The 23,495-nt window shown below is 38.3% G+C and overlaps 1 protein-coding gene across 7 annotated transcripts in view; it reads left to right on the forward strand.

The window, feature by feature from the left end:
* The window catches only part of ARHGEF7 (Rho guanine nucleotide exchange factor 7), a 129,477-nt gene that overhangs the window by 38,023 nt on the left and 67,959 nt on the right, over positions 1–23,495 (forward strand). For all 7 annotated transcript variants that reach the window (XR_007888621.1, XM_051610645.1, XM_051610628.1 and 4 more), the window contains 3 exons: positions 13,868–13,952; positions 18,255–18,385; positions 20,826–21,027. Coding sequence is in view for 6 of the 7 variants with exons in the window: in XM_051610645.1 (XP_051466605.1) it covers positions 13,868–13,952; positions 18,255–18,385; positions 20,826–21,027 (418 nt within the window). In the remaining variant the exon portion in view is untranslated. The remainder of the gene's footprint in view (positions 1–13,867; positions 13,953–18,254; positions 18,386–20,825; positions 21,028–23,495) is intronic.

Consider the following 23,495-nt stretch of genomic DNA (forward strand, 5'->3'; position numbering starts at 1 on the left):
CCCATATTCTCTTTCCAAGATGAATACTTTTAATTTATTTACTTATTCCTTGTACGCAAACCACTGCATTAATTTAGTTGGTTTAAACAGCGTATATCTCTGTATCCTGTCTTGCTTTATAGTATCATGGTGGACCAGAGTTGTGTTTAAGTTAGAGATACTGTGGAAATAACAAAAGCTATCTGATTGTTACCTCTGTCTTTTCTAATTTTCCAGTATTGTTTCCAGTATTTTCTGGTTTTGGACTTCCTGATTTGACTGATCTGAAGTTGTTAGCTGACTATTGTCTTTTACTTGTCAGTGGGAATAGCTAATTTAGAACTCATTTTTATGCAAATGATGAGGTTTTTTTGTTGTGGTGTTTTTTTTTTTTTTCATTTTGACTGAGGTTAGTTTTTGCGTTTGTTACTACTGGATTTCACCTGCTGCTTTCCTTTGGTCATCCACAAGACCATAAGGTACCTGTTTGCTATGAGTTCAAGTTTTTACTGCCTTGAATAATTCTGTATCCTCAAACAAAGTTCACTCTTCCTACCTTTTGTGAAATCACACATACATTGGGTAGTGTGGGTCTTCAGTCAGAGCCCTGTGGGACACTTTTGATACTTCCGTAATAATGAAAACAAATAGTTTGTATACAACTGTTGTTTCTTACTTCTCAAGCACTTCTGAATCCTCAAGAGGAGTTTCCTGGCTCGTATTCTGTTTAAAACAAAACCAACCTCTGATGTAGTGTCTTTTCAAAGAATATTCAGATATAGACACATTAACCGGACTGTCCTGTGTTTATGGCTGATTGCCTCAAGGAGCATAAATGCATTGTGGAAAGGTCGCTTCTTTCTACCAAAGCAATATTGTTTCTTTTCTATTTAAATTCTGTTCTTTATTATAGCTTTTATCAATTTATCAGCCATTTGCTTTACTGGTCTGTAGTTCTCTGGATCTTTTCCCTTATTTCCTTCCTTGATCTTTGAAGGCTTGGCTTGTGTTTGCTGCCTTCCATTCCTCTGCTGCTGAGGCTGTGCCAAGTACTCTGTTGCACGCTATAGTTAAAATTTCAATTTAGCGTCTTGAGTTCTTTGAACTAACAGGTATCATGTAGTCCTGGCAAATCACAAAGATACTGTGCTTTGTCACTCTCTCTATTCTGAGAGTTGTAGCATTGAGATGAATTGTGTTTATATCAATGCCCAGGAGAAGTACTGTATTTAAAGGAAATTGGATAATCTGCCACTTCAAGACTTAACAGAAGGTTTTTTATTGTTTGTTTCTTTTTTTTTAAAAAAAAGGAATAGAGTCCATGTGAGTTGCAGATGCATGGATTGACTCTTCTGTCAACAGAAGAGATGAGTATTTGAGGTTGATAGGATTTCATTGACAGGTGGCATGGAGAAGTTGGCAAGGTTGTTTTCTCTTTCTCCTTGCACAGGAGCTTAGAGCTACTCAGAAAATGCAAGTAACTGGCAAGGTCATAACCAATTAAAGGAAGTAATTCTTTATGCAAACTGAGTAGTACAAATAATTTCTATGTTTTTTTGTAGAAGTTGAAATTGCATACGTAACAGAAGTGACCAGAGAAGTCTAAAATAATCCATTGAAGGCTTTTAAATACAGATAGTCCCTGAGACACAAACTGTTGGGAGAACATCTTGGTTAAGTATTACTATGTAGTATTTGTCTTTCTATTTTATTCCTTATTGGCAATTCTTAGCTTCAGGTTTTAAGGCTGGATAATCTGTCATCAATTGTTTTCTTAAGTACTTATTCTGATTCCATAGGTGCTGCTTGGAGTAGTGTGTGGCCCTCTGCTAGGATTTCTTGTATCAAGAGAAGCAGCTTTAACTTATGGGTTCTGCTGCACAAGCAGCAGTTATGTGAGCAGAAGAGTTAATACTCAAACAATCTTTGCCAGTCACTGAATCTACAATTTGTAAAAACACATGGTAGCATACCCCAGTCTTAATCAGAGTATCCCAAGCTCTGGTGCCTGTGGACAGACGTGTTCCTGACCTTACAGGGCATCACCTACCACATGTGTGGACTCCTTGGTGTTCACTGGCTGCATGGAGGCGATAGGAGTAGGATATCTCTGTATGGCTACCATTGATCTGATGGTGGCAGAAGCTTGCTCTGTTCAGCATCTGCTGCAGAAACCCACAGCCTGCCTTCTGGATCAGGATATAACTCAGGCCCCAGGCAGCACTGTTTAGGTACTATATGTTGCAAGTGAGAGTCTGGATTTAGGACTCTGTTTTGTGAAGACGGGAGTTTGAGGGGTTGTGTTTAGGAGATGGCATTGAAGTTAGGGCATCTGCAATGGGGAAGGTGATGGCAGGAGGCTAGAAGAATCCTGGACCATGGAGATGAGAATACTTAGGAGAAAAAGGAGGAATTTAGGTAGACTGGGCCTGGCTGCTCATAGTAACTGCTCCTCCTTGGGTACCGAAGCCCATTATATAGCTTATAAGCTATATATGAATCATGAATCAGCACTATCAAATTGATGTAATAGTAAGTTTATTGGAGAAGTGATCTTTATTTCTTTCAGATTGTGTCCCTGAGTGTTATTATGAATAAGCAGAACTGGTGTGGATTTAATTTTTGTTGTTGCTTGTAACCTGCTAGAGGCCATCTTTTATTAGTATTTGGAATGTGGACATTTTTATAGATACTCATAAAACACAAGTTTGAAATTCTTACATTCTTTTTTTTTTTTTTGTCTTGCATTTCTAAGTTACTTTTCTTTTTGCCTCTCCCACTTTTTTCCCCAAAGTGTCTAATCATGCTTGGTCAAATTCTGACCCGTGCCAGAAATCTCAAAATACCAATTCCCCTTCGGTCTTTCTCTGCCAGCTACTAATACATATTTAATACTACAAGCATTTTCCTGTTTCCTCTGTTAATATGTTTCTTTTTAAAAGTGTGTGTTCACAACAAAATGAGACTCCTAAGCATGCTGCTAAGCAGTAGGTGAAATACTGTATTTGAGGTCAGTGGGGCTGTTTTTGTGACTTGTGCTTTGTCTGTAGTTTGTTCTCCATTGATGCTGAATCTGTGCATCATCTGATTGGTTGGCTGTATGCATTTGTTCCAGATGAAATGTGAGCATGTGATAATATTTAAGTTGTGGTTAAAGCACATGGTAGTGTAGTAAAACAGCCAGGAGGCTATTTTAAGAGGGCAGATGATAACCTCATGCAGTACAAAATCTTGCAGTGAAATGACTCCCTTCCCCTCCCCCAGCTCTTAACTCTCTGACATGCTTTGGAAGTGTCTCTGTCTATGAACTATTGTTTTAAAACAAAACAAAACAAAAAAATGTCTCAGTGATCTTATTATGTGTTTATGATAACTTTGATTTGATGATAGTGACTTACACTGGTATTTAGCTACTGTTTTCCCTGTTTTGCAAGTAGAGAGCTGGATTGCAGGTAACACAACCTATTCTGGAACCGGAGAAGTTGGTTTACCTACTTGTTTTTCCCCCCAGTTTTTCAAGACATAAATTAGGCTTTTTGCTTCATTATGTAAGTCTTGTCTCACTCCATACAGCATGGCTTTTGAAATGAAGCTGGTACTTAAGAAAGTAGTTGAGAAATGTTGGCAGAACATGTATGTAGACAGAAGGCATTTAAAATCAGTTATGGCAAGTCATCCTTCCTGTGTTTTTAGGTAAGAGTATGGCGATGTTCACAGTTTAGCTGATGTGTGCTTGTTTATTTAGAAAATAAATCTAAAATCCAGGTATTTAAAAAAAAAAATATCTCCCTTCCTAATGCTTGAAACCTAGCTACAAGTTTCCTGAATGTACCAACTCCTTCCTTAGGGACAGATTTATTCTGAGCCTTAAAAAGAATTTGGTGTGACACTACCTGAGTTCAGCACTTGGCAAACAGCAGTTTGTAAAATCTTGCTCAGAGATTATTTGGTTCTGAATGTTTTTTATATTCTGGATCTGCTCCCAGACCCTGACCAGGCCAGCTGGGCAGCCTGTTTTGGTAGTCTTAAGCAACTGTAATTGTTACTGTCCTATCATTTTGATTTCTGCCATGACTATGTGTGATCTAGTCTCTCAGTAATTTCAGTTAGCATGAAGTGTTGGTCTGGTGTTTGTCCAGTCACTTTTCTGCACTGGTTTTTATTAAGGCTTTTTCTTAACTTGTTTCTTTCTAAGTTTTTACTGGGGAAAAAGGAGAAGTTAGGAATAAATTGTAGATGCATGGAAGTGCTGGAGCTGAAATTTATGTTTATACTTAAGATGGGAAACAGTTTGCAAATTCCGTTACAGTAACTTTGCTTGCAAGTCGGACACTTGTCTAAAAATTATGCAGGAGAAGGAGAATATCTGCCTGTGAACTTTACCTAGTACTTCAGGGCACAATAGACATCCTCTAAACTGGAACTCAAGAAGGTTTGTGTTCTCTATGCTGCTCCATCACAATGGTGTTGAATGGGGTTGGCGAGAGGATAGGCACCCAACAGGGTCTGAAGTAGCAGAAGCTGTGTGATGAACGAGTAGCTTTCCAAGACCATGATTTATTACTGTGATTTAAAAAAAAAGTTATGGTGGCCACTCAAGTGACCAGCCACTCCCATGACTTGGAGTTGTAGTCTTGCAGCTGTGACCCATTGATACTGTTATAGACATTGTCTGAATTCTTAAGACCAAAATCTGCCATTTCTTTTGACAAACTGTTTTAAACTAATTATCAACTTCTGTCTTATTGAGAAACCTTAAAACTGACTTCACAGGCTTTCTCCTGCTACATTGATCTTTAATGAACTGTTCATATAAGAAGAAATTGATTTCATCAAGTGTAAGAGTCTACTCTGCGACAGTTCTGGCATAGATGTTAGCATAGTTCTTAGGAGGGAAAAGGTGGGAACTAGAAACTGCTTTTCTTCTCTGCAGCCTCTTTCTTCTAGGAAAGTCTCCTGTTAACCTTTGGGTTTTGCAGTTTGCTTTTGTGTCTAAAAATCTGGGCCAGCCTTTTTAGTAGCGGTTGCAGTGTATTCAATCCCAGTGACAGTTCAGGATTCTGGTCCACTCACACACTGGTGCTGAATACCTTTGTCATCTGTGGTGTCTAAAAAAATACTATGAAAGCAGGAGCCCTTTTAGCAAAAGGTTACTGACACATTGCAAATTACCTGTAATATCTGTGCTGATAAGCACTGCAGAAGTATCTGTTTTTTCATTACAGAGTTAGATGACAGCCATTTGCAGGAAAAAAATACTTCTTGATGCTCTTGAGAAACTTCTTGCTCATTTCCTTTTGAGGCAGTTCTGTCAGTTCATAGACTTGAGATGGCTGCTGGCTTAGTAGAGCACAGAAGATCATAGAATCTCAGCATGTTAGGGGTTGAAAGGGGCCTCTGGAAATCATTGAGTCCAACCCCCCTGCCAAGCTTGAACACCTAGGGCAGTTCACTCAAAAATGCATCCAGATGGGTCTTGAAAGTCTCTGGGGAGAGAGACTCCACAACCTCTCTGGGCAGCCTGTTCCAGTGCTCTGTCACCCTTACAATAAAGAAGTTTTTCCTCATTTGAGGTGGAACTTCCTGTGTTCCAGTTTCTTAATCATCCTCGTAGCCCTCTGTTGGACTTGCTCAAGTACATCCTTGTCCCTCTTCAACTGGGGAGCCTGGAACTGGACACAATACTCCAGGTATGGTCTCACTAGGGCAGAGTAGAGGGGGAGGAGAAATTGCTGGACACACTTGTTTTAATGCACCCCAGGATGGCATTTGCATGAGTGATATCAGAGGTTTCTGAGGTTTGTCTTATTTCTCACATGCAAGCATTTCTCTTGTGAAGTCCAGATCCAGCATTTTGAGCCTACTGAGAACAGGCTTTTTTTACCTTTCAGAGAACCTATGCATAATGCCTCCTGCATCTCCTGGGATTTTTTGATGCAGGTGGAAAACTACTGCTGGGTGGGTTTCAGGAGACAATGTCGAAGAGCACACAGGCAGACTGAGAGCTGGAGAAGTGAGCAGACTCCAACAGATGCAGTGCTGAGTCCCACTGCATTCACTTCTATGCCTGAATTGCTATAGTCTCTAGCTTTTCCATAGGCCTGATAGGAAAGATGTCCTTAAATTTTAAAGTTTAAATCTTGTATGAGTGGCTCATTTTCCTGGGTAAGAGAATAACATATATAGTCCATTCTGAAAAATGCTCCTTCTTTTCCCATCTTACTTACAAACTTGTTCTCCTCCCCCTCTCTGATCCCTCCTCCACACCCTGTGAAGAAGAAAACTGAAGGAGAAAACTTAATGCTTGGAAAGATACAAAAAGATGTGCCACTATGACCAAAAGAATCTAGAGAAAGAATTTTTTCCATTTCTGTGTTTCTTCACAAAACAATAGATCTCTACCAGCTCTTTAGCAATCTCTGCTTCCCTTCTACATGAAGCTGAATATTTATATTGCTCCAAATGTCCTAGTGTTTACAAAATTATTACAGAGGTACAGAAGACAGCATAGGCAATGGTCAGACTCTTAGAAGAATCTGACATTTTCAGACACTTCCCCATTTTATGTATGATACCATTCTGCAGTGATGTCAATGCTACTGAAAACAGAAAAACATTTAAAATGCCTATATATCTGATAGGGTAACACTTCGTGTAGCATCATCCAAAATTAAGTAGAACCCATCAGGAAATTTAGGAAATTGATGTAATGTGCAGTTAACTGAGCACCTAGTCTGGGACATCTGAAGGTATCGTTTTTATTCTCTACAGCAGGCTTGCACTGGGTCAGATGTACATTGTACTTCAAGACGAGTAAAGTGCTTTGGTGTAATTTTGACTCATTAAAATGTTGGTTCTTTCATTCTTAGGAATTGGACTCTTGGGAGTAGGATGAGGTGGAGTTTTTAGTTCTTGTTTTTAGAAAGAAAAGCTAGTTATAGTTCAGTAGAATATCCCTCACCTTTCTCTTGTGGTTTTTGCCAGAATGTATTTAACCATGTCCTTGTTTACCAGATGCACTAGCAGTCTGTGACTGCTTGTGCAGTTATTAACCAAAAACTAATTTTTACTGTTTGTATCAATGGGAGTTTACTCCTCTTCACAGCATAACTGTCTGTTTCCAAGGGTGTGTTTTGTTGGTTCTTTTCTCAGTCCTGTATATGTTCTTACTTACACACAGTATTCCCCATGTGTTTTGGCCTGGATTTCCACAGCTGCATTTCCTGACTTATATTAGGAGAGTGGTTTACATAGGTCTTGTCTGCATATATCAGAAGGAGCGGTGGTTTTTACTGGGCTCAATCTTCCTCAGGGTATGTTTCTGGCCAAATTTTCCTGTTGAGGTGCCTCTCTTTTTGTGGCACAAGGTGCTTATGCAATTGCTTTTTTTCAGGTAAACAAGTGTAACCTGTTGCATTGGCAAGTACTGTGGCATCTCAACTTCAGTGTCCTGACCAAATTTTAACTTTGGTAATTTAATTCCAAAAACTTCAGTTTTGCTTGTAGTTCCGGTAGTGTGAGCTTCCTTAAGCCATAGTATGCAATACTATACTGTGTGCCACTTAAAGTCTCTTATTCATTGGCAGTTGAGATGATCACTGTGTGGCACCATCTGAAAGATGCAAAACCTACAAGCAATTTGAAAGTGATTTAGGATGAAGGTGTTAGAGGTGCAGTCCTTGTGTTGCTGTGCGAGTAGAAATTTGGCACAGGCTTTTGTTATGTGCTTATAAAAATGCAGGCAGTGCTAACCTTTCTATTTTTAAAATTACATCTTGGTTTGCTGCTGCTAGAAGCCTACGGTTAAAAATACCAAATTCTACAACTTTATTACTGAAGAATTCATTTGAAGATACTAGCTTGCTGTGTCACATTCCAAAACCAGACAGATTTGAAAAGCTTCAGAAATTATACAGTTCTTCTCCAAAAAGAAATTAACTATTTTGTGTAGATTTTTTTTCATAATTTTTTTTTTCTGGGATTAGTGAAAAATATGTTGTATATATTGGGTTTTGGCAATGTGTAGGTATTGACTTTGAAACAGTGGCTTAGGTAAAATGTTATGTAGTATTTGGAATTAATGCTTAGCAGAGCCATTTGTGCTTTTATGCTGCTGGTTTGAGAAAAATAATTCTTGGAGCTGGAAAGCTTTTATTCAGGCACTTTAAACCTTTACCCTCTTCAGATTTATGTCACAAATGTGTATTTAGATGCATGCATGTGCACACAGACACAAAAAACTTCGATATATATTTTTTATTGCTCGTTGTGTCTGCTTTTGTAGGTAACATTACGTCTTAAGTATATTACTGGTTGTAGGAATGAAAGCAAGCTTTCTAGCTGATGTGGTGTTTTTCATACAATTAAGATTTTACTTTTGAGGAACAGGTTTTTGTGAGCAATTTATTTCCTATCCCTTGAGTTCTTTACCTTTTTTGCCACTGAGTTTCTATTTCTCTTGTGAATTGTTACCAAATCTCAGAAATCCTTCACTGCCGCTCTGTTCCAGTTATTTTCAAACTTCTCCTTGTCTTAATCCTTAATTTTTGAAACAGAACTTAATGTTTTTTTTTTCTTCTTCTCTCTTGTGCTGTGCATACTAGATCTGGGCAACGTTATGCTGCATAGAGATTTCCAGAACATTTCTAATCATCTCTTCCCCCCCACCCCTTCCCTTCCTCTCTCAGTTGTCATAGCTCCCTGCTTTTCTTATCTCTCCTTTTACTGCCGCAGCTTTCAGATGATAATTCACAGCTCAAGAAACAGGTGCTGCATAATTTTTGTCAGTCAAATGCTTAGAATGTTAATATCTACTGGGAATACTGTACCTGTGTATATTCAAGGCACTAGTCTAGCAAGGAAATATTTGAGAAAAGCCTTTTTGTTGTACTCTTAACCATTATATGAACTTTTCTTACCATGACTGAGAAATACAGACTTACTGATGCTCTGGTGGTTTAAGGATACAAGCAAGTTAAGATTGGTAGAGAACATTTGAAGAAAGTGTCTGGAAGCATGTTTGAACCACTCCTGATTTTTGTTTCTTGTCTCCAGTTGTAGACTTCTCGGGAAATAATTGACTTCTAATGTAGTGGGCTGAAAAAGGGGAATAAAATAGTTTAAAGGATACCTGAGGCCTTGAAACTGATTCATTTGAAGAAAAGAATGCTGCTGCAGGCTTACTGTTTGCCTTAATCAGCTCTCACTAGGTATATTCTCAACCTTATTTTCTTATTTCCTTTTCCTGTCACTAATTTCCTCAGTTAATGTTTTTCCAATTTCAGTAGATACTGGCTGTTGCAGGGATATGAAGGTTGAGCATTGCTATGTTAGTTTTATTTCCTTCTTGCTTTTAGATCATAAGTACCTTTTGAGCAGAAGACTCCATCCACTGAGAGTTAGTGGTTTAGGTGACTTAAAATTACCTGAATGTTTTATGATGGCCATTTTGAATGTGATGGAGTTTAAAAACATGTATGCAGAAATCAGTCTTATTTTAAAATAATGAGAGGATAGATTTGGTAGTTGAACAACCAGTGTGTGGGTGAAATGGATCTCTGAGCCAATTAGGTTAGTGTTTAATAAATGTCAGTGATTGAAAAATCAATATGGCTCATATAAAATTAATTTTAAAATTGGCTAATTTAGAGATTTTGATATAATTACAAATGTGGAATGGCCATCCAGTCTACACCTTGCTAGGTATAGGGGATTTGCTGCCGTTGGTACTTGACCATGTTATGTAACATCTAATTAATGACCTGAAAGTGGACATAAAGTTGTTTGCAACAGTTTGCAGCCAACTGAAACCCTGGGGGCAAAAAATGGAAGCATAGTTACCTCAACATTAGGAGAACTTCTTTACTGCGAGGGTCACAAAGCACTGGAACAGGCTCCCCAGAGAGGTTGTGGAGTCTCCTTTTCTGGACACTTTCAAGACCCCTCTGGATGCCTTTCTGAGGATGTGTAGGTTGAGTCTGGCAATCAACAGGATTTGGCAGTCAGTGTCCTGTGCTCAAAAGGGCCAGCTTGCTGTTGAGTATATATGTAGTGTTATAGATCACATAAGATGCCTTGTGATTTAAGGCAGTTTGGTCTGGCCTTCTAGGATACAGTATGTACCTGGGATATTGATGTGTTGAACATAGAAATCCAGGAGAGAACAGAACAATGTGAGAAAAATGTTAAAGAACAGGAAAAGACAGGTAATTAGAGGCCTGCTAAGCTTGAATTGATTGATTTCCAGCTCCTAATATAGTCTCAGTCTGTATTTAATAAGTGTGCTTTATGTTAATGCTTAGATAAGATGTAACTGCATGAGGTCAATTCTATGAAATGGAAGAACAAAGGTCTTTCGTTTAAATAGTTTGTTCAAAAGATTTAGCTTGGCTAGGGCTTCATCTGATGGGATTTATCATGGTTTTATACTTGTGTCCTGACTAATGTTCCGTCTGACTGTCCTGGTTGAAGAAAAGGTTTGGATAAACAAGAGGTTAAACTACAGCACGGGTGGAGTCTTTAGAGTTTTTGCCTGGCAAGAAAGGATGTATGGGAAATACTTTTTCCCATTTAACATCTATATATGCTTGTTGTATAATGTTTAAGAGACAAATCTCAGACTTCCAAGCTAGTGTCTTTCTAAGTATTGGCACTTTAAGGTTTTTAAGAGCTATTGTAAGCATGTGCAAGTTTGAATTTTCACTTAGTGCTTCTGGCTTTATTGGGTAAGTGGGTTATGCTAGTATTACAAAAGATAATTTAGCCTTCAGACCTTGTTACATGGGAATAATGTGCAATATAAAAATAACTTTGATACTTGGATCTCAAAATTTAGCCTTGATTCTTGCAGTTGTAGAACTGGGGGTGTTGTGGGGGGGGGGGGATGTTCATCATCCAGTGACACTGAGTAGGGAAGTTAGTGAATGACTCTTTTTCTCCTAAAGATATTTTTAAGAGCTGGTTCTCACAGCTGATCTGTATGTAAAAACCAGAATGAAGATCATAATCTATGTTCAAGTCAGACTGCTCTTGAAAACCTGGAGCAAGCTTGTTTTCTCTTGCAGTCCAATGGAAGCTCCTCTTAGAGCATCTTGATTGTTTTACTCATATCAGAATTTTCAAATATATTGTGAAATGAGCAAACCTCTGCTAAGAGAGAAGAAGGATGTTTGTTGTATTTTATTTTTGTGAAGGTTTGTGGTTTGTTTTGTTGGTTTTTTTTAAGTGACAATTTTGTAATTATGTAGTTGAGTTCATAGCAAATTAGCCTCAAAAATTTGAAGTGCCTAAGCTTTTTTCCCTCATTTTTTATCTCTCTAGGTTAGTTTAATAATAAACATTTGTTAGCGTTAGGAGAAAATCTCTCTAGAGGGTGTCACGTACCACTTCCCCTTCATCAAATGCTACTAATAAGCTTACTGGCCATGAGTGTGCTGAGGGTGGCTTCCTGTCAGAATGGGTTTATGTAAAATCACAAGGAAGCAAATGTTTCTCGTATCCTCCCATTGTGTTATTTCCTGTGAAGCAGCAGACTGGATGTGTGTCCTGGATACAGGCTTTTTTATGGCACTATATATATTGAGATGATCCAATCAAATTGTTCTTAGTACCCCTATAGTCTCTGCATAGCAGGAAACAAGTCTTCCTTGCATCCTGTGGTTTTCCAGTTAGCCTGACTGGAGTGCTTTTGGCTCTATCAGAATCCAGAATGAAGGTGAGCTTAAAATGGATTTAGGATTTTTAAAGATGTTTTTGTAAGTTCAAGCTATACTTTATAGCTTACAATTTTAGTTGTATTGTTTATAGTTTTTTTTTCTTAAATGTTCTTTTTTTTTTAATAGTTCCCTCTGTCTCCTTGTAGTACCTTTTCTGATCTAGTTCTGGTGTCCACACAAGCAATTGTGTCTCTTGTATATCTTTTTTTTTAGGTTCAGGGCCATTATTTCATGATTTGGTTCATACTTCTAGTTTGCTTGTTTAAAACTACCACAATAAGCATGCAGCTAACAGTTAAAATTTTACACTCCTGATGCTTTCTTGTTCCGTTTCAGCTTAGATTTTTCTCCCAATTTGAGCAGTGGTGTTAGGCTGATCCCCATCTAGTTTTGTGTTTAAGCCAGGTTCTATGTATTCTGATGTCACCTTACTGGTATCTTTTCTCAGTTCTATTTATTATAAATTATGCTATTATTAAAACTTAATATATCTTATTTTTGTAAAATTGGATTATTTCTTACTTGCTTAATATATTTTTTTGTGTACACAGTCTTTACTTCCCCATGTTTCATGAAAAACCCTACAAAGTTCACATCAAGACAATTCCCTGATCCTTCTCCTTACTCTGTACAGTTTCAAATAAATAAGAGTAAGCTTTACTTTATCTGTAACCCAGTGAAACTTGATGAAATAGTTATTTGACTTATTTTATGTGAGTGTCAAGAGCTTGGAGTGTATTAGTGTTTGACTGCTTTATTCTGCATCTGTGTTGTGGCATTGCTTTCCTGAGCTGTATACACACTACTTGAGCTTGAGAGAAGCCAGCATCTGTACAGCCCAGGTAGAATTGCTGCTCACTGGGACCTGAGATGATCCTCAGTCTGGGGGCAGAGGGGAAAGTGCATGTTAAAATGTTCAAGTACTTCAAATATTGTGAATGCTTTGGGAGATTTATTTTCTTACTGAATACTACGGTCATTAAATGTTTCCTAAATCAGCTCTAACTTTGTCAGTATATCACATAACTAGTCACAACTGGTCTGGCAGCCCCTTCTGTGGTTACTTCAGGTAGCTTTTTTCATGACAGTTTTAACTTCTCTTGGGTTCAACAAGCCTTTTTTTTACCCTTTCTCTCTTCTCCCCTGTGAATGTGGATTTTTCCTCTCCTGCCTCTGAAAGCTGCTTTCTGGGGTACAGATTTTCTGATTGTGCATGTGGGATGGGTCTGTTATCAGGAAAATGAACATGTTTTTGTTGACTTTTTAGATTAAGTGTTACGCTGTGGGAAACGAAATCTCTTTCTGTTTCTTAAATCAGCTGGAACAACAGTAATAGCTGTTTTTTATTATGCTCTTTCTAGCCTTGCGCAAGGGAATACTGTGACTCCTTTCAACCTATACAGAATCCATTCCATGAGCTATTTTTGTGAGACTTGGAATGAGGTTTCCATTACCTCAGGCAAATATTATGGGTCTCTTTTTTTTAAATCTCCTATTTTCCCCTGAAAATCCAGATGTTTAATGTCATTACCCAGAACTTGAAAGTTACTGGAGTGTTTTCTTCAAGACAGTTTCAGGTTTGGATCTCTTTCACACAGTTAAAAAATAAAAATAAATTAGCCTCCAGCTTTCATCTATTCCCAAACCTCATTCTCCATCTAACCTATCTGGCAACTTCACTCTTTGTAAAATTCATTGTTTTTCAGGAATGCTGCTTTCCTCTGTGTCTTGTAGAATAAAGAACATGTATGGTTTTGTATTTGTAATAATTATAAAAGTACTTAATGAATAAAGAGGTAGCATGTCTGTGAGCTGCTACCAAGAGTAATGGTACCCAGTAGCTTTTTTGGTCAAGGTGTCTGAGGAAAGTGTCTCTCTTCTGATAATGGTGTTATAGTCAACTTTCCTGTAATTTAAGTGAAGCCTGATATTCTTAGCTTATGTTCTTCAGTTTTTCTCAAATGTAGCTGTTTCTGTATTCTCTTTCTACTTAAAAATGAGTTGTGGTTTTTTTCCTTAAAGAGAAAAAAACTCAGTACTGGTCTGTAACAGCCACTGAAAGACTGTTACCTTGATCAGGCGGTAGCTTCTGCAGTCATGGTTTGCATGATAGCATAGAAATGCTTAGTTTAAAGGCTTGTTTCTACAACTATTATATGTTCTTTTGTTTTCAGACTTTTGATGCAAATGACCTGTATCAGGGACAGAATTTCAGCAAAGTTCTCAGCTCTCTTGTGGCTTTAAATAAGGTGACTGCAGGTAAGTAGACTGCTGTGTCTTTGTGTTTGCTTACAGTTGCCTTTAGCTTGCATCAGTGTATCTTTATGACTTTTTAATACACATGATAAAAGGAACAAGAGCAGTGTTTCAGAGTTTTTGTTGTAGTTGCTGTTAAAACTTCGGCGGTGGACTCTGGTTTCTCTAGTCTCCTCTTCTGCGGAAAGAAGCTTTGCAGTGGAGCTAAGGCTGAGCTTTTTAGCTGGCAAGAATTCTTAGAAAAAGAGCCTGGGTTTTTTTGGTTGGTTCCTTTCTTGCCCCCCCTACCCTTTTGCAATAGTAAAGTCGACTTCAGCTCCACTCTGTCATTCCCATATTTGAACAATTTTGTCAAGGTTTTGTCATTTCTTACCCACTTTTCATTCCCAGGCACCATCCTTTCTTGACAGTGACAAAAAGATAGCTGAATACCTCTGCTCCCTTAAGCCATGCATGTTTCATTTAGGTAACAGCTTGAAGTCACAAACCACCCACCTCAAGCTCTTTGGGAAGAAGAGATTGGTAGAAATAGTACACAGGTGAGGGGTGTCCCTGCTTCATTGTGGGGTGAGGATGTTTTAAATGTTACCAGCTGGACCTAAGGACAATCAGGAAATCTTAACTCTGGTGGCCCTTTTTGCCTTCTTGCTGCTCCATGCTGGGGCTTTACACTGTTAGCAGCAAGTTCTAGTAATGGTCAGTATAGAGCCTGGTGAGAGAGAGGGATTATTTAAAAATGGAATATGTGTGTCAGTATTTATGTGAGGAGGAAAAGGAAGCAGATAGAAAAGTCAGTGGTGGATAAAAAAATCAGTGTTATTTTTTGAATCGTAATATGGTAAGTATCTTATCACTTTTATAATATTCCTCTGGTCTGTTGCAACACAGAATATTTTTTTTTTCTATGACCTTTTTTTTTCTCTTGCATCAGAAAACACTTTAGGAGTGAGTTTTACAGACAAATTCTTAGTTCTAATGCGTGGACAACAAGTTAATACCATTGATTTCTTTGAAGCTACATACACCAGTTGAAGATACTGCCGTTCATCTTAATGGCAAGTGCAAATGTAGATCATTCAGTACATCTTTAAAACTGCTGTACACTGACCATAGCTGTCTCTAAAGAGTAGAAAAAGTGCAGCTGTTTGGTCCAGACATCAACAGATTAATATCCACGTCAAAAAGACACAATTGCAGCTGGCTCAGAAAGGACCCAGACTGATCCCTGTCACTGGGGGCACGGGTGCTGGTGGTGTGGGAACCAAAAATCAAAACCACATGCAAACTGTGGTGCTGCCTCATTCCTAGGAGCAAGCAGAGCTGCATAAATCTTCATGACCAACTGTTTTTCCAAACAATGTTCTTTCATTGGGTGACTCTGTAAAAGGAATTTTAGACTATCTCTCTGCTCTAATATTAGAAGATAGCTTTCAGATCTCCATCTGAGTTTGAAAGGATTTCATGTATACACAGGTTCTTCTGAGATAGACCTTTCTGCAGTGGAAGGAATGTGAGTAATGAGGATGGACACTGATGAAAGAGTGCTATGGATATGCAAATCATCGAATTCCTAACTTCTGGAGGGTTAGGATCAAGGTAGCAGTTTCTGTTTGTAGACAAATAAGGGGAAAGGAACTGATATAGCAAAACTGAGATAGTGGTAGAAAAGAAGAAAGACCTTTAGAAATCCTGAAAGTCTTTGGATGGGTAGGAGAGAAGCTTCTGAGGAAAATACCAAATTAGTATTTGCCAAAAACGTACATATTGTTACCATTCAAGATTCTTGAATTTTTAACAGCAAATTGAATATTTTTCTGATAATCCCATTGAGAAATGCATTGAACATATATATGTGATATTTTAATGGAAGCTTTAATGGATACATAGGGTCTGAAAGCTTTCTAAATCTACTGAAAGTTCAAACTGATTTGAAAGTATTCAGATATTATTGGTAAATATACTTGGGATTGGCATGTGGTTTGTTTGTAATAATTTCCTTGTGTACAGCTCAAATATGCAGAGTTTCTAATTCAAGCCTCAAAAGGTGCTCTTGCATTGGTGTATTAGCTGTGTTGTTGTTTAAACAGAGAATGCTGGGAGTCGGGCCACACTTGAACAAATCCTAGGTGGCTTGTTTTAGGGTTGCCCAGAGTCTGGAACACACTGCCAGGAGTCAACCTGACCCTGTTTTCCTAGGTGAACCGTGTTGAGGTATAATGCTGGATTTGGTGGCTTGTCTGTTCTTGTACTTGACTGCAGTTAGGAAAGATAGCCAACTGGACATGGAGGTGGTTCAGGTTACTTTTAATCCTTAAGTTCTATTCATTAGTGATGGTTACAGCAACTCATAATTTTTTTGGGAAGCCTTAGAATTAGCCATAAAGTTATGATTTACAAACAAAGCCCATGATCTAGTCCCATTTCTGTCTCTGCAGTCTGTGAAAACAAAGCTGTATGTCCTTTCTGTAATGGACTGTAGTTACCGGTGTTTACATTAATACAAAGGCCTTTAAATGCTTTTAGGAAAGCAGGTTCACAAAGCATGAGGTGCTTTAGGACTTCAGTGTGTGATGATACTATCCATACAAAATATGCAACTTAATATGACTAGTTCTAATATTGCACTATTTTACTAGGGAACATATATTTTAGGTAGTTTTTCTTCCAAAGATTTTTGAAGGATAGCAGTGATTAATTTTAAAAGGTGCACCTGAGAATGACATTTTCAGTCACTGCAGACTTGAAGCATCCTTTGTCAATACTTCTGTGCTTGTCTTCAATCTCAAACCCTTTCTCTCTTCCTGCATTTTGGCTGCCATTACATGCTGTGCTGAAGTTGAAAAGCCTCTCCAGTTAAGATGAATTGAGTTGTCCTTTCAGGTTTGATGTGGAACAGCAGATACACCTTATTCACCAGTCTCCTTGTGAAAGTGAGCCTATATGTGTTTCCCTTGGACGAAAAATAACTTGGATTTGCATAATCATGGTCTAATAGAAGACTTGTTATGTGTGTGTACCTCTGAGACGGAGGTCAGGACTGGAAGCAAAGCAAACTACTAGTAAAGAAAGTAACAGATGTGTAAAAAACAGCAGTTGGGAGGCTTGTGAAATCTAGTGAAAGCATCTAAGTTTGGGACAGAAAATACTGCCTGGCTTTCAGGGCTGCTTGAAACTCAGATATACTCACTGACACTCAGATGCTCACTAGATTCTTTCCTTGTATGTGGGAAAACAGGAGGAAAAGGAGTGATTTGCCATACTTGTGTGAAGAAGCAATGTTTGTCTGCTGTACCATGTCACCTGTGTAAGGGCCTGGGAGAATTCCCCTCCTGTGGATTTGGCTGCAAGGGCTGGGGGAGTTGGTGCAGCTGGGAGCAATCCCAGTCCCACCATAACACAGGGAGAGGCTTGCAGCAGTGCTGTGGGAGGCTGCAGCCAGCCCTGACCCTAGCCCTAAGAAGCCACTTTTGGGTGCAGCCCAGCCCCTACCTGGCTGTGGCCTGCTAATCCACAGGAGGACACCCCACCCACAGGTCAGCTGACAGGCCGTGCTCAGGGAGGTGCCCAGTGTCCAGGGCTGGGGCTGTTCTGGTGCCACAGCTACGCTGCTTCTGGCTGGGGTGGTGGGATGGGCCCTGCCACCACCTCAGTACCTCAGGGATGCCGGTGACACCCTGATGACAGCACCTAACACTGCCCTTCAGATGGACTTCTTGCAAATGGGTGTGCTTCTACAAGTGGAGACAAGTGAATGAAAGAGGAAAGGTTTGAGGGGGTGTTGTTTTTTCCAAGCAAGCAACTTTCTTTCTACTCCTCCTATCCCTCCTCCTCCTTCTAAAGAAGAAATAGCCTAGTTGGCAAAAGAGGGATGAAACAAAGGAATGTAGGAAAAAAGACAGTGGAAGGAATGTTTTAATTGAAGAGATGGCGTGGTGGGGAAGAGCTAAGAAACAGATGTGGCTGGCTTAGCTTCAAGGAAGTTCTATGAAACTCTTGGCCACTAGCTAAAATGATGGTGGTTAATTACCTTTAAATAGGTGATAGCAAGTAGGAATGGAGAAATGCAACCCAAACTCTTCTCTTCTAAACGGCTCAAATTGTGTTCTTGTCTGTGTGAGGAAGAAACTGCTGGTGTCTCAAGATTTCACATCACTTCCTACTATAATTTTTTTTAATCTTGAATTATTGAGCAACTACAGATAGATTGAATCTGCTTTAGGCACGTGAGTTTTACAGAAGTAACCATTATACTTGTATGCAGATTTCTCAAATTTTAGTATTTACTTTTTTTCCTCCCCTTTACAGACATAGGGCTGGGCAGTGACTCTGTGTGCGCACGTCCCTCATCTCATCGGATAAAATCTTTTGATTCTCTGGGATCCCAGTCTTTACACAGTAGAACTTCAAAACTCTTTCAGGGACAGTATCGGAGTTTGGTAAGTTCTAGAAGAAATTGAACATGCTGCAGTATGGTAATTTTTTTTTATTATTTTGACAAGATTTATTAGTAAACATTAGCATAGTAAATTAACTATTTCTTCTCTTTCAAGCCTGGAAGGCTTTATTTTTGCAGTTTTTCTTATGATGTTCTAAAGTACATGCAGCTTTCTGTGAATTTCTAAGTATTTTTTTCCTCAATGCTCCATGTTGTTTGCATATGCAGTCTATTCTTGGATTTATTTATTTATTTGCAGTATAAGGACTTGCTTTTTCAAAGGCAAAAATTGCATTTTCTCCATGTCTGTGAGTTTAATGATGATGATTGAAGGATGTTGAAGCCTCAGCAAAGGTGGAACTTTTAATATTGGTAGTATTGGTAGATACTTCTGTTTCAAGGTGCCTTCTTCAGGTAGCCTTCGGATAACTGAGTGGTGTGGGCAGTTGTTTTATGGTACAGCCAAAATCAGGATGGAGTATTGTATCGAAACTAACTGATGAACGGTGCTTCTAATGACTAAAATGTTTGTAAGGAGGGTTCAGAATGCCTACTATAAACTGTTTTTGATGCTTGAAGGAGGCTTTTTTGAACTCTGGGGTGATTGCTGTGTGAAGCTTTAAACACAGTGCTTTGCTTAAGCTTTCTTAGGTGTGGTTTTAAGTGTTTTCTCTGGTAGCAGAATCCCCTGCAAGTTCTTGCCCTAGGCCACTAATTCCAGCTCCAACTCTGCTGTTCACCACCCACTCAGTGTATAAGTATTTCTATTACTTTGGTGATCTGAGCAGCTCTGCAGGAAGTTGCAAAGAGGCAGAGAAGTACACGAAAGAGTGAGAGAGAGCTAGTGGCCAAACTTAAGAAACTTACTGTTTGTTTTTGCCACTGTAGATGATCAGTTTGGGACTGTTCTCACCAAATTTGTACTCACTTTCCTCTACTGGAGAGCCATCCTGGCAGAGTAAAGTCACTATGCAATTTTGCCGCTTTTTTTCTGGCTTTTTGCTGTTACTAAGGAAAAACTTTTTCTCTTGTTGAACAGTCACAGTGGATGAAAGCATATGATATACAAACTGAAGTCTCAGGCAGAGAGAGAGAGGCACTTGTTTGAAAATGTGTCAATCTAATTGTTGAACATTGTGACTCAGTATCTTGGGACCTTCTGCGTGTTTTTGAGGTGCTGTTTGTCCTCAATTTCCTACAGTTTCTCAGCCACTAGAAGTTAGACTGTTAAATTGAATTGTTACACAATAACATTACCATGGGTATAAATTAAGCCGACATGTTATATGATTCCAGTGACATTATGTAGTACATCTTTTAATCATCTCAACTGTATAGACAACATGTAGGTGAAATTCTGCTACTTGGATAGCTCACCAGGATTGCTTAGACAGGAATTTTTTTGCTAAGTTACTTTTTTAGTTATACAGGTATTGATCCTTAGTCATGATAGAGACAGACATGATTTAAATTCCCGTTCTCTCAGTTCCAGTGAGATATTATTTGGATTATTTAAAGCTACCCAAGCATGTTTTTTAGCATAAAAGTTTGTCCTAGCTTTCAGGAAATGCTTGAATAATTCAGGTATTCAGAATTGACATTCCAGAACAAAATGTTGAATTTGAACATTGTTATTTAAACATCATTAATTTGAAAGACTTTAAAAAGTAGTTGTTGACATTTAGTTGTTGCAATATAACAATAATCTCCTTCACATCTGTGGTAAAGAGTAAGTTTTTATATATATATATATATATATATATTCATATATATATATATGGAGAGCAGCAAGTCCAACATGCTGCAGACTTGCAGCTTTTCTAACCTTGAGGCAAATGTTTTGAATATGTATTCAGGGGAAATAGCATAATTGTTTTTGTAGGTTTTGTGGAAGCACACTGTCCTCCATTGGCAGGCCATGGAGACTTGCACATTTAGGTGTGAAATCTTCCAACCTGATCTGTTAAAGGAAAAAAAAAAGTTTTAAGCTGCAACATCTTTATTTGTATCCAGCCTTAAATTAATCACATCTCAGTTCTGCCTTTCTCCTAGTCCAGAAAGTTTTAGAAAAAAACTTTTAATGTAAAGCTATTGTCTCTTAGTAGTTGCCAGAGGAGGTTTCAATTTATACTATATCTAGAAAGTGGAATTTGCTTTTTCTAGGAGTAAGAATTATTCTCACTTTAGCTCTGTTACCCCCTTCTGATTTGAAGGGGCTGTAATAAGGCAATATACTCCCTGGGCTGATACAAATCCATAGATAATGAAAGAAGTACTGAAAATGTCAAATAATCCTTTAAAAATTCTTAGAGTAGAGACATGTGGGGAGTATTGTTTGTGGAAGAGAAGCTGTGTCTATTTTATGCTTACATCTGTTTTGTTAGTGGAATAATTGTTAAAGTCTCTAATATGAATTTTTTGGTTCTTTGTATTTTCCCTAGGACATGACAGATAACAGCAATCATCAGTTGGTGGTGAGAGCAAAATATAATTTTCAACAGACAAATGAAGATGAACTTTCTTTTTCAAAAGGAGATATTATTCATGTTACAAGAGTGGAAGAAGGAGGCTGGTGGGAAGGAACTCTAAATGGCAAAACAGGGTGGTTTCCAAGTAACTACGTACGAGAAATAAAATCAAATGGTGAGTTTTGAAAGAAAGTGTATTTTGCACAAATTCTCTTGCTTTGGGTAGAGTTTGTTAGTTGGTTGATGCTTTATAAACTGTAATGGTTTTTGTTTGAGCTTGACTGTATTTACTGAACTTCATTCACAGCAGTCCTTAGTGCTCAGGAACTCATAATTTGCCACCTCAGTTTGCTATTTAGAGCCCTCTAAGACTTGTGAATTAACTGTAAGTGTGCGTCTGACTTCCTCAGTTTGAATTCCTAGAATGTAGGGTTTTGGCTCTGATGCTGACATACTTTGAATTGGTGCTTTGGGTTTAAATAGTGAGGGATTTCCTGCAAATCTCTTTAAAAACAACAAAATCAAAAACCAAATCAAACCCCCCCAAAGCCAGCAAAAAAACTACAGTAAAATACCTCTAAGCATGTCCCAATACTTAGAAAAAAAACAAACACAGTAAAAATCCCCAATTCTACCAAAATGTACTAATACTTAAAGACAGTTTTTTCAAAGGTAATGTATTTACGATTTTTTTTTCATTGTTCATGTGCCTTCCACTTCTCCTTTACACAGGCTTCACTCTTACACAAAAGTTTTATTTTGAACTTAATACAGTGAAAGTGCCTTCTGTAAATGTCATTTTCATGACAAATGCCAGAATTAAAATTGCTTTTTAATCCACCAGGACCTTGGCATGTGACACCATCTTTTTTTTTATTATTATTATTTTTATTTAAACTTCTTCCTGTTTATTTAACCTCTTTCCTGTCCCTTCTTGCTTTCAGAGATTGGAGATAAGCCTGGTAGGATAAAATTACCAAGGGACTCTCTGAGAGGCTTTACCACTTTTTCCCTTGTCACAGTTCCAATGGGCCATGCTAAAATAATTGGCATGACTTATTTTAATAGGCAACCGTATAGATGTATGATTGCAAAGTGAAGTTGTGAGGGTAAAACCGTGTTTTTAATTTCTCCTCCAGTTGCTTCCTCTTATTTTCTTCCTAGATTTGCTATGTACAGTATGTTTTTTGCAGAATGCTAGAGTTTTAGATCTGTCATTTCATTGTCACTTTCATCTGTCACTTTTCATCACTGATGCAAAACTTAGCTTTAGTGTTATTCAGAGATCTCTCAGATGTGACTTTATCCTGAAAAATAGTTCCTGAAGCCTGTGGGGTTTTTTTGTCTGTAAGTGTTGTAGCAGTCTCTTTCAGCCATGATGACTATCTTGTCCTGTCCTTACTGATTTAAAGCATAGCTGTAGAGGTCTTGTTTTGTTTCGTCAGTTTTGATCTCTTCTGACTCCTGAGTCTGGAAAGGACCCTGGGTCAGCAGGATGGAGCTAGCTTTCAAGAGTGAACATTCAAGAAGCAACTGTTGCAGCAACTGCAATTGAAGTAGTTCTTGTGTTTGTTTGGTTTTGTTGGGGTTTTTTTATTTTTTTTTTTTTTGAGAGTACTTATGTTGAGTGAAGTAACTCTTATTGAATAGGGAAGCCAACAAGCTGTCAGGCCAAGGTTAGTACCAAGTGCAGTTTGATTCTTGCTGGTCCTTTCAGCCCTGTATGATTCCTGGGGGCTGAGATTAACTGCTTACAGTCCTTGTTTTAACTTCTTGCCCTTAAAAGAGCTTTTCTGCTATGCTCTTCTTTTCCTTCTGCTGGATGGGTATGTTCCCTGTTATACAAGGACTTGCTTCTTTTGGCTTCTGCAAGGCTTCTTGCATTCTTGGAGAGCTCTCATGCTCAGGTACTCATACGGAAGGGAATATGTGCCTGTGCCTTTTCTCTTTCTCAGGAAGCTGACTTCATGGCTTTGTTTTCTGTGCGTTTACTATTACAAAGTTAAAATGACTGACCTGTAGCTCTAGCTTTCTCTGTTCTCCTTTTTCAAGACTACTACTGCGTTTAGCCTTTCCCAGTATTTTTTGGGACTTCACTTGTGCTATGTGGTTTCAAATGTGGATGTGGCTAGCTCTCTCTACTGCCAAATCAGCACAGCAGGTACCACTTAATTTATCAAAATCATAATTTTAACTTGCTTTTACGCCTCTCTAAGTATGCGTTTGAATTGTCTGAAGTTGACCCTTTTATAATGAGACTGTGTGGGAGGTATTAGGAAACAGGACATAGTGAGAGCTTCTGAATGTCTGTTAAGTATTTTTCCCTATTGAGTTGATGATCAGCTTTTGCCCTTGATGTATGTATGCTATGGAGCATTTTGTTTCTACTACCCTTATCTCTGTGTTAGTTGTATTTCAACTGGTGACCTGACTTTAGTTTTGCTTCTTTTCATGTGTTTAGGGTCACTAGTATTTGATCATGTTATTCGGCTACTTCTCTTTGTTCCTGGAGATACCCCTAATTTTTAAAGGTTTTGTCATTCTTACAAGCCTTGTACCCTTACATTGTCACTAGTGGGAATACTTTTTTTACCCATATTTTGAAGTTTACTGAATTTTTCTTACTTGAAGTTCTCATTTTGC

This window comes from Apus apus, chromosome 1, assembly GCF_020740795.1.
Source record: "Apus apus isolate bApuApu2 chromosome 1, bApuApu2.pri.cur, whole genome shotgun sequence".
Classification (NCBI taxonomy): Eukaryota; Metazoa; Chordata; class Aves; order Apodiformes; family Apodidae; genus Apus; species Apus apus.